Source organism: Acanthochromis polyacanthus, chromosome 3, assembly GCF_021347895.1.
Source record: "Acanthochromis polyacanthus isolate Apoly-LR-REF ecotype Palm Island chromosome 3, KAUST_Apoly_ChrSc, whole genome shotgun sequence".
Classification (NCBI taxonomy): domain Eukaryota; kingdom Metazoa; phylum Chordata; class Actinopteri; family Pomacentridae; genus Acanthochromis; species Acanthochromis polyacanthus.
The window spans coordinates 1,007,546-1,018,656 of NC_067115.1; the positions used below are offsets into that span (position 1 = coordinate 1,007,546).

The 11,111-nt window shown below is 41.7% G+C and overlaps 2 protein-coding genes across 3 annotated transcripts in view; both read left to right on the forward strand.

Annotated features, from left to right (window-relative positions):
- Positions 1–4,157, forward strand: part of LOC110965409 (striatin-like) — a 35,566-nt gene extending 31,409 nt beyond the window's left edge. For both annotated transcript variants that reach the window (XM_051946268.1, XM_051946269.1), the window contains exons 15-18: positions 198–338; positions 1,262–1,363; positions 1,432–1,518; positions 2,323–4,157. In XM_051946268.1, coding sequence (XP_051802228.1) covers positions 198–338; positions 1,262–1,363; positions 1,432–1,518; positions 2,323–2,492 — 500 coding nt within the window. In that variant the 3' untranslated portion in view covers positions 2,493–4,157. The remainder of the gene's footprint in view (positions 1–197; positions 339–1,261; positions 1,364–1,431; positions 1,519–2,322) is intronic.
- A 552-nt stretch (positions 4,158–4,709) lies between these two features.
- On the forward strand, positions 4,710–10,280 carry btbd3a (BTB (POZ) domain containing 3a). The gene is made up of 5 exons (XM_022214445.2): positions 4,710–5,109; positions 5,375–5,591; positions 5,980–6,070; positions 6,152–6,270; positions 7,401–10,280. The coding sequence occupies exons 2-5, from the start codon at positions 5,446–5,448 to the stop codon at positions 8,431–8,433; spliced, it is 1,389 nt and encodes a 462-aa protein (XP_022070137.2). The 5' UTR covers positions 4,710–5,109; positions 5,375–5,445; the 3' UTR covers positions 8,434–10,280.
- The last annotated feature ends 831 nt before the right edge of the window (positions 10,281–11,111 follow it).

An 11,111-nucleotide genomic window follows, 5' to 3' on the forward strand; every position in this document is an offset into this window, starting at 1 on the left:
CTTGGGGTTAAAAAAAGACCAAGATAATCTGAAACCAGTCCTAAAACGGTCTAAAACCAGGACCAAAATCAAACCTTAACCAGTCCTAAACAATGTTCTGAACCAGTCAGACTGAGCTGTTCCTGCAGTAGAAGACCTCTAAGTGTTGCTTCATGGGTCATGTCTGGGTGTGATGTTTCTGCTGCGTTCTGCCTCAGAGCTGGGAGTACCGACCTCAGTGGACCTGGTGAGCAGTGAGCCGGCCCACATGGTGGCGTCCTTCAGCACCGGACACATCGGACTCTTCAACATGGAGACGCAGCAGCTCGTCCTGAAGCTGGAGTCAGCCGGACCACCAGGTACGACTTCAGATTACTGATTACTGGAGGTCCATGTGAGGCTAGACACACGAGGTTCTGGTTCCGAACAAACATCTAGACCTCTATGAACACAAACATCTGGACCTCTATGAACTCCAGATTCTGGTTTCTACCAACGAGTCCACGTCAACATTGAGTTTAAACATCTAAAAACTGGATCCTTGTCTGGTTTAACTTTAACCATCAGATTCTACTGATGTTTGAGCCTCAAATGTTGGAGAAATGTGGACCAAAGACTGGATTTTAGTAGAAACATGGATCCATCCATAGATAGACACTTACAAGAACTTTATGGAGACACTGTGAGACTTTTTCTTGAACATTTTACTTTTTTTTTTCATTTTTAAGATCCAATAATTATTCAATAATGTCAGAAAATCAAAATTATTTTGGCTGAGTTTCAAATAAATTTTGAGTCGTGTTGAATGGGACTTAAACCAATTTTGGATATTTTGGAATAGTTTTGGACATGTTTCAAGTCATTTTGGACAAATTTTTGCCAAGTTACAGATAGCTTTCCTCATTTCGGACAGGTCTTTAAGGTCTTTAGGCTTGTTTTGGACATTTTTGACAGATTTTGTGAAGTATCAGCCTGATTTAGAGTTGTTTAAAATCAAACTTTGTCTAAAATGAATCAGAAATTGTCCATAACAATAAAACTTTACCAGATAGTCTCACAATTTTCCCAAAGTGACTCAACAAATGTCCAAACTGAAGCTACTTTTGTCCAAACTGATGAAAACGTCTCTGGATTCGTCCGTGATAAAACCTGATTCAGCAAAGACCTGACCGGGGAATTTTAAAGTTTGAAGAGCCTTGAAGGTTTTTTACGTAGCTGCTCCATGTAAAGAACCAAAGGGACTATTTTCAGCAGCGGATGAATCTGATTTGTGGTTCCACAGACGCTCCCTGCAGGATCAACAAAGTGCTGAGTCATCCCACGCTGCCCATCACCATCACCGCCCAGGAGGACCGACACATCCGCTTCTTCGACAACAACACAGGTAGGAACCGAGCGTCGCCTCGGCCGCTTTCAGAGAGAAACCAGCTCACGGTCCGTCTCCTGTTTCAGGTAAACTCATCCACTCCATGGTCGCCCACCTGGACTCGGTCACGAGTCTCGCTGTGGATCCAAACGGACTGTACCTCATGTCAGGAAGTAAGTTCCTCGCTTTTCCTCAGGGTTTCCTCTGCAGCTCAGTGAGGAAAAAGACAGGCAGAAAGAAAACGGTTAAAAATCTTTGATTAGCTTTTAAAAATGTCAAACATCTGGAACCATGTGAAGGAACCGACATAATACAGGAATAAAACGATGCTCTTTACATATTTTACATTCATGAGTCCTCTACAGCGGGGGGGTCCAACATGAGGCCCGTGGTCCAAAAGTGGTCCTCCAGAGGGTCCAATCCGGCCCTCAGAGTGGAAAAATGACAGAGAAGACATTAACTGCAGATTGTAAATTAGTAAAACTATAAATTTAAAATCATTTCTAGACCATGACAAGTTGTTTGGATCATAAAGTAAAATACTAGATTGTTCTATTTTTGATGTTTTGTGTCTCATTTTGTCTTGTTTTTGTTGTTTGTTGTCTGACTTTCGTCTCATGTTTTTGTCATTTTGTGTTTTGCTTTATTTGTTGTTTTTTGTTTTTATCCATTTTTTTGTCACTTTGTGATTTTTTTTTGTCTCTTTTTTGGTTTCATTTCGTGTCGTTTGTCTCATTTTTTCAACGTTTTGTCTCATTTCTGTGATTTTTGTCTTGTGTTTGTTATTTTTGTCGTTTTGATCACGTAGTAAAAATGGGTCCACTGCAGATCAACTGGGCTGAATGTGGAAGCGGAACCAGAATGAGTTGGACACCGCTGTTCTCTGGCTACATTGAAGCTTTATCTGCTGCTGTTCGTACTCCGTTAGAACCTTAACGGTCCTGCTGCTTGTTTAACGGCGTCTGTTGTCCTCTCAGGTCACGACTGCTCCATCCGGCTCTGGAACATGGAGACCAAAACCTGCATCCAGGAGTTCACCGCCCATCGCAAGAAGCTCGACGAGTCCATCCATGACGTGGCGTTCCACCCCACCAAGTGCTACATCGGCAGCGCCGGCGCCGACGCCCTCGCCAAAGTCTTCGTATGACCTGGGCCGGGCCTCCTGGACTCGGCTGGCCCGGTCCTCTAACATCTCGGTACTTTAACTGAACCTGTCGCTCTCTTCTGCTGGTGAAACATGAAAACGTGCCTTTTTACTTCAGAAAGACGAAAACGAGCCGTCGGGTTTGGAGGCTGAGGAACGTTTTTCTTCTGGAGGTGTTTTCTGACATCCAGAATCTCACCTGAAACTGACTCCAGGTGTTTGTTCTCCTGAAACAGTTTTGCCTCCACTCTGCTGCCGTATTCATTTCTTTTGACTCGTCGCTAATGCTAATTAGCTCCCGTGTTGTGACCTAACCCCCTCAGACTGAGCTTTCTCCGCTGGACGCCTGGAATCCTGGATTTACTGCAATGACTTTGGTTTGGAGGGACTTTTTTAAACGTGTTTGGTGACAGATGATAGATATTTTTTTTAATTCTCCGTTCTACTTGAAGAGTGGCGTCTGGTCCTTCTGGGCTTTTCTGCTGGTGTTTTAAGACTTCAGCTCTTCTTTCTGCTTTTTATCAAACCATCGTCTCACACGTGAAGTTTTAAATCCAGACTGTACGAAGGGGAACAGAAGTGTGTACAGTTTCTAAATATTAAAGCAGATCTATTTATTCATGTAAAGGAGAACCGAGGGACGGATCCTTCATGGTTAGCAGCTAGCTAGCAGCTAGTCACACAGAAATGTGATCCGATGCAGTGAACTGTTTCTTTACAGGTTTTATTATGATGGTCTTTATAAATGTCTAAAAGTTTTAAACCTGTCAGCTGTTCACACTGCAGCAGCTTTTATTTATTTGTTTAAATGTTTAAGGAACCAGAACGTCGTCTGAGGGAGGATCAGAAAGTTCTGGGACCAGAAACCGTCCTGAACTGGTTCCAGTGCTCCTGCAGCAACGCGACCAAACAGAGACTCTTCAGCTTTAGTTTCATTTAGTGGAAGAACCTGGACAGTCTACGACGTTTCACACAGAAATGAATCTAAAGATCTGCAGTATGTTCCTGAATGTGGTGACGGATCGCTGTGTCGTCTCAGAAATGACCCAAAATTGGTCCAAAGTGACAGAAATTAGACCAAAATTTGTTCATAATGATGATAGATTTGTCCAAATTAACAAAAACATTGTTTAGAAGAACCCAAAATACATACAAAATCACTGTTTGTTGTAAATAACAAGTACTTGATTCAAATGTGTCTGAAATGACAGAAATATGTCCAAAATAATGAATTACATTTCCAATCCTGGTCCAAAACAATAAACATTGTTTCAACTGACCCAAAATATGTTAGAAATTACGTCTGTTTTCTGTCTTCTTCAGTCTCTGAACCTCAGACAGCCGTTTCCTAAAAACCAACTTTTAAAAGTGTCTCCTGTGGTCAGAAGCTGAATCTCATCTCTGCTGCTTGGTTCTTAAGAGCAGAACCTCCAGGATCCCAGAGCTGCTGTTGGTTCTTTAATGCTCTGATAAAAACTGAAGAACCAGAATCCACAAACAGGAGCAGGTGGAGTTTTCCTCCCAGTAGCAGGAGTTAAATCTCCTGTTAATGAGAAGCTTCACGTGTGGAGATGAGAAGCTGCTGTACATAGACGTGATGTTTCCTTGTTTCCTTCAGGACGGTTCGGTGGCAGATTTAGTAACAATAAAGAACATGTTGAACACTGATGATACGAGTCTTTAGCTTCCAGTTGTTCTGTGTTTTCATTTAATTCTTCAGTGTTTCTCCTGCAGGATTTTACTTCTGGCACTGTGGAGGTTTTTAAACTGCAGTTATGAAAAAGAAAAAAAACAAAAAAAAGGGAAAAAATTGGCTCAGATTGAAAACAGCGACAACAGTGTCATTAAAAGTGCATAATTGATTTTAAAAAAACACCAAAAAAAGAACAAAAACAAACTACAAAACGGCTACAAAGCAAAGAAACAACTAGAAATGCCCACAGAGTGAATATAGTGTCATTAAAACCGTAAAGTAACTGTTAAAGGAAAATAAACAACTGCAGTGAGATGCAATGACAAGTGACATTTAAACTATTTTAGAAAGGAAAGGAAATTGTGCAAAACACCTATAATAAACACAGAAGCCTCTTTAGACACCAGACATGATACAAAATGAAGAAAAATTCTCACCAAGTGATAACAGAGTTGTGAAAAATGACAAAATAAAGATGGATAAATGGCTAAAAAAAAGGATAAAAATTCATGCAAAAGTACTATAAACAGGGACGCCAGTGTCGTTTTTTAAATTACACAAAAACACATAAAATGACTAAAAAGAGACAAAGAGTTACACTAATAACTAAATGTCTAATTAATCTAAACGGTGAACATCGGGAATCCGTTCTGCCGCTGGGCGGACTGTGGGTCTCACACCAGATTAGCAGGGGGCGCTGGTGCTCCTTTAAGCGGGTTTTTCGACCGTCATTAAAGCCGACGAAGAAGTGTCCCCCCTCTGAACGTCATCCGGCCGCTCTGTGATTGGCTGGCAGGGCTGTGGGTAAACAAAGCTGCCGAACGGCTGGACCCGCTCGGTTCGGTCGTGATGATAAAACTCTCCGGTTAATGCGACACCGAGCGGAACCTCCGGTATTTACCGAACGGCGGAGCCTCACCGGCGACAGTAAGTCAAAAAAAAAACAGTCAGCCTATTTGTTGGTAAGCTAACCAACTAGCATAAACATGCTAACGTGAGCAGTAAAATGCTAACCGGAAGTTACTGGAAACTCACTAACTTTTTATTTCAGGCGACGGTGGATTGGTTTCACGGTGGATTGGTTTCACGGTTCCAGTGGTTTGGTTTCACGGCTTCGGTGCTTCGGTCGTGTTTAGTAAAGTCTCCGGTGTGGCTCGCTGTGCTAACGGTAGCTCCCGTGTTTTCTCTGCAGACCTCCAGGAGCCGCGGCTCGCTCCGGTCCCGGTGCTATCATGAGCCGGTCTGCGGTCTGACAGTGGGAGGATGGCTGCGGAGCTGTTCCCCAGCAACAAGCTGCTTCCCTCCGCCTCAGCCAGCAGCTCCACGGCGCTCCAGCAGAACCTCACCAACAATAACAACACGAAGAGCTGCTGTAGCTGGCAGGGCCTGTACCCGACCATCCGGGAGAGGTGAGAGGAACCCACAGACAGGCAGTGTTATCCGGCCCAAAGGCCTTCCAGCTGCACCTACAGGGCAGAAAACAAGCACAGAGATTACAAAATGACACAAAACAACTACAAAGACACACAAAATGATGCAAAATTAAGACAAAGAGATGCAAAATAATGCCAGACAGCTACACAGTGACGTTAAACATCCAAACAGAAACACAACAATTCTACACCAACACAAAATCATGCAAAATAACCATAAAGACACACAACGATGGAAAACAACACAAGGCTACCAGGAGGGCTTCAGCTGTTACTGTTCAGAACGTTTCTGCTGCTCCAACATGAATTCATCTCCATGTCTGAACTCATCGTTGAGAACCTGTTGGACGTTGTGTCTCCGTAGGAACTCAGTCATGTTCAACAATGAGATGATGGCAGACGTCCACTTTGTGGTGGGACCTCCTGGGGGGACGCAGCGAGTCCCAGGACACAAGGTAAACCACAACCCTGGACTCATTACACCTCCGTCTGCGTCTGTGGAAGTCCTGAAAGTGTTTCTGTCCTGAACTCTGCAGTACGTTCTGGCCGTTGGCAGCTCCGTGTTCCACGCCATGTTCTATGGAGAACTGGCCGAGGACCAGGACGAGATCCGGATCCCCGACGTGGAGCCGCCGTCCTTCCTGGCCATGTTGAAGTAGGTTTGAAGAGCCGCCCAGCAGACGTATAAAAAAAAACAGAAAGAGTTTAGGATGTTTGTTCTGCAGAACGACTGACACACAGTTTAACCCTCAGAACCGTCAGTTTTTAACTTCTGTCTCATTTTAACTCACTAAAGTCCTGCAGCTCTTAGGAACCAGAACATCATGAAGGAGAAACAATGATGGCAGTAGGACTCAGAGTTTACAGAAGTCAACTCCAGATGAGGTTAAAATGGCTTAAAATGACAAAAATGTGTCCAAACCGTCTTAAAAATTGTACAAAATTACTCAAAACTTACTTAAAACATCAAAATTATGTCAAAGGATTTTTTAAAATCATGGCTCAGTGGGTAGAGCGGCTGTCTTGCAACCGGAGGGTCGCCGGTTTGATCCTTGGCCTGCAGAGCTCATGTGGAGGTGTCCCTGATTAAGACACAGAAGCCCTCGCTGCTCCTGATGAGCCGTGGTCAGCGCCCCCCCATCAGCGTGTGACAGTCATTTCATTGTACGCTGTAGAATGACAATAAAGACATTCTTCTTCTTAAACGGCAATAAATTCATCCAAAATGACAAATAGATTCTCTGAAATACAAAGATGGATGGAAGAACTAAAATGGAAAAAAAGAAAAGAAAAATGAGACTAAAACTGACAAAGACGAGAAAAAATGATCAGAAACAGACGGGAAATAAGAGAACAGAGACCAAACCCAGAGCAGATTTAACTCCTGTCTCATTTGAACTCGCTGTGGAAATCAGAAAAATCTACATTTTCTCATTATTTATTCTGGAAAACCTGGAAAAAGTCCAACAGTTTATTTTAGATTAATAACTCGTATAGATTCAACGTGATTCTGATGAAATGAGATGATTTTAACCTCAGCTTTGGTTTCCTGATCAGAAAACAGTTTCTGGCTGATAAATGGTCGCCATGGTGATTTCTGTCGGTCTGCAGACTGGTAAACTGGTCTGTAAACGGGTAAACTGGTCTGTAAACGGGTAAACTGGTCTGTAAACGGGTAAACTGGTCTGTAAACGGGTAAACTGGTCTGTAAACTGGTCTGTAAACGGGTAAACTGGTCTGTAAACGGGTAAACTGGTCAGTGAACTGGTGTGTTGCTCCCTGCAGGTACATCTACTGTGATGAGATCGACCTGTGCGCCGACACGGTGCTCGCTACGCTCTACGCCGCCAAGAAGTACATCGTTCCTCACCTGGCTCGGGCCTGCGTCAACTTCCTGGAGACGAGTCTGAGCGCCAAGAATGCCTGCGTGCTGCTGTCCCAGAGCTGCCTGTTCGAGGAGCCCGACCTGACGCAGCGCTGCTGGGAGGTGATCGACGCCCAGGCCGAGCTGGCGCTGCGCTCCGAGGGCTTCTGCGACATCGACGTCCAGACACTGGAGAGCATCCTGCGGCGGGAGACCCTCAACGCCAAAGAGATGGTGGTGTTTGAGGCGGCGCTGAGCTGGGCCGAGGCCGAGTGCCAGCGGCGGGAGCTGCAGCCGACCATCGAGAACAAGCGCCTGGCGCTGGGGAAGGCCATCTACCTGATCCGCATCCCCACCATGGCGCTGGAGGACTTCGCCAACGGGGCGGCGCAGTCCGGCGTGCTCACGCTCAACGAGACCAACGACATCTTCCTGTGGTACACCGCCGCCAAGAAGCCCGAGCTGCTGTTCTGCAGCAAACCCAGGAAAGGCCTGTCGCCGCAGCGCTGCCACCGCTTCCAGTCCTGCGCCTACCGGAGCAACCAGTGGCGCTACCGCGGCCGCTGCGACAGCATCCAGTTCGCCGTGGACAAGCGCGTCTTCATCGCCGGCTTCGGCCTGTACGGCTCCAGCTGCGGCTCGGCCGAGTACAGCGCTAAGATCGAGCTGAAGCGGCAGGGCGTGCCCATGGCCCAGCGCATCATCAAGTACTTCTCCGACGGCTCCAGCAGCACCTTCCCCGTCTGGTTCGAGTACCCGGTGCAGATCGAGCCCGACACCTTCTACACCGCCAGCGTGGTTCTGGACGGCAACGAGCTCAGCTACTTCGGCCAGGAGGGCATGACGGAGGTGCAGTGTGGGAAGGTCACCTTCCAGTTCCAGTGCTCCTCGGACAGCACCAACGGCACCGGAGTGCAGGGAGGACAGATCCCCGAGCTCGTCTTCTACGCCTGAAGTCCAGAGACCTCAGGATCCTCCTGGACTCACTGCCCAGAACCTGAACCAGAACCTGAACCTGGTCAGACAGCAGGTGGGTCCAACCTGTCAGACCTTCATGTAGATTTTAAAATCTGTTCATTTCAATTCTGAACAAACGAAGAAACGGTGTATTTGTCGGGACTATTTTCTGCTCCGGATTAATCCACCAAATCACCAGATTCTGAACGCCAGCCAGCAGGTTCTGGGTGTTTTCTGTCTCATTTTAACTCGCTAAAGTCCTGCAGCTCTGTGGAACCAGAACATCGTGAAGAACGACAAAATATGTGTTTCAAATAACAAAAAAACAGAAGAAACATCACGACTTTAAGCTCAGATTTATTATTTCCTGACAGAAAAGCACAGATGAGGCGTTCAAGGACCAGCAGTTCTGTTGTTTTTTACAGTTCCTCGGTGGTTAGCATCTTTGTGGAGAAGATTCGTCTCCTTTGGGGTTCAGAAGGTTCAGATTTCACTCAGTGGAAGGAAGCAGCCGCGTTTAGAAGAAATGGATTCAGTTCATGAATAAATGAACGGATTAACGGAGAATCTGCAGAAGTTTTCTCATAAATTCGTGGATCAGCATGAAATGATCCGATTCCACTCCTGTATGAATGAAGAACTTCAGTGTTTAACAACAGAAGTTTAGACGTCACAAAGGCGTAAAAAAAATCCAAATTATGGGATAAAAGTCAAATATCAGTAAAAGTCAGATTTAAGAGATAAAAATCTTATTTCCACGTTTGTAAAATCGTGTTTCTGACTAAAAAAAACCCTGAAAAGATCAGATAAAATTTAACTTGATTTAAATTTTTTCAAGTCATAAAACATAAAATCTTCTCTGAAAAGTCCTTTTAGTTTATTTTTTTAAATTACTCAAACTTCTTCAATCAGTAGTTTTAATTTACTTTTGATGCTTTTTAAAATCACGATGTGAACAGAAAAAAAAATCAGATGAAAAGTGAAATCTGTGAGAAAAAAATCAGATGTTTTAACTTGAGCTTAAATCATCAGAAACACAAAATTATGAATTAAAATGTTTGAGGAGAAGTCAAAATTGTGAGTTAAAAAGTTAATTTTGATGTTTGAATTTATTAGTTTCAACTTTAGTTTGATGACATGAACATTAAAATGTCTGATTATTGGATTTAAAGTGAAAAATATTTGGCAACAAATTCAAAGTTAAAGTTGAATGTTGGAGTAAAAAGTAAAACGTCAAATTTATTATTAATAATTAAAAATTCTAATAAAAGTGCATTTTTTGTACTTTAATGAACTTAATTGTTTATTGTGTTAAGACTCACAAACAGGAAACACATTTTTTTAACTCAGGATGTCTGGATTTCTAGCATCCCTTCAAAATAAAGCTCCATAAACCTGTTGAATGGTTTCCTCACTCGGTGCTCCTGTTTGGTTTCAGAGAAACCAGCGTCTGTTTGTGGCCTTAAAGAAAATGCTTTTATTTTATAGGAGAAGGTGTTTCCTGTGCAGCTCTGAAAACATTCCTGCTCCTCCTGAAGGACTTACAGAACAAATGAAGCTTTTATTGTGAAGCCTGTTGATGGTTGAATATTAGTTTTTGTATTTCCTGTTTTTATCTGCAGACTTTGTACCGTTTCAGCGGTTTTAACTCTTTCTTTGTCTTGTGTTTCACCTTTTCTGTTCTGTTGTTTTTGTAAATATGTTTCTGTGATGCACTTCTTTGTCGAATCGTTTTGAAAACAGAGGACGAAGCGTTTTTTATCCGATTCTTTACCCAGAAAACGTCTATTTTTGTTTCCAGAATGTGCAGCGAGTCGATGGAAATAAAAGATTTAGAGTCCTGATGTTGCTTCTGTTTGTTTTACAGCTTCACACTAAAAAAATCATTTTATTTAGACCGATTATTTGTTTTTAAACAGAAAAAGGGTCAAACACAAAACAGTTATTACTCTTGAATCTAAAAGGAAGAGAATTTTAGGTTGAATAGTAAATTAAGCAAAACTTTTGAATTTGGGAATAATTTTTAACTTTAAAGCAAAAAAGTTTAAAAAATCGTAACTGTTTTATTTTTATATTCATTTATACTGATAAAATGTTTTAATTAATTTTTTAAAACTGTTCTATAATTTATATTTAGATTGATAAAATTTTAGTTTAATTGTTTTGTAATTTTATCATTTAGATTTGTTTATATTTTTAAAATTTTATATGTAATATTTTTAACTGTTTTATACTTTTATAATTTATATTATTGATAAATTGTATATTTTTAGCATTTTGCACTCTTATAAAAACTTATTTTTTTAACAGTTGTATACTTTCATAATTTATATTGATAAAATTAAATTTGCATTTTTACTGTTTCATAATTTGACAATTTATATTGATAAAATTTTGTAATTTATTACTTTTAAGATTTATTATTTTATTTATATTGATAAAATTTTGTAATTTATTACTTTTAAGTTTTATTATTTTATTTATATTGATAAAATTTTATAATTTGTTTCATAATTTACATTTAATATTTATAGTTTGATAATTTATTGTTTTTAACTTTTATACTTTTAGAATTTATTTTGTAAACTGTTTTATGATTTACTTATATCGAAACATTTTTAGAATGTCATTTTTAACAGTTTTATTTAGATTTATACTTTATTATTTTAACTGTT

Excerpts from the sequence above, each read along its gene's own strand:
- btbd3a (XM_022214445.2), top strand. The coding sequence starts at position 5,446 with ATGGCTGCGGAGCTGTTCCCCAGCAACAAGCTGCTTCCCTCCGCCTCA. Across the intron at positions 5,592-5,979 it reads TACCCGACCATCCGGGAGAG|GAACTCAGTCATGTTCAACA; the intron begins GTGAGAGGAACC and ends GTGTCTCCGTAG. Across the intron at positions 6,271-7,400 it reads TCCTTCCTGGCCATGTTGAA|GTACATCTACTGTGATGAGA; the intron begins GTAGGTTTGAAG and ends TGCTCCCTGCAG.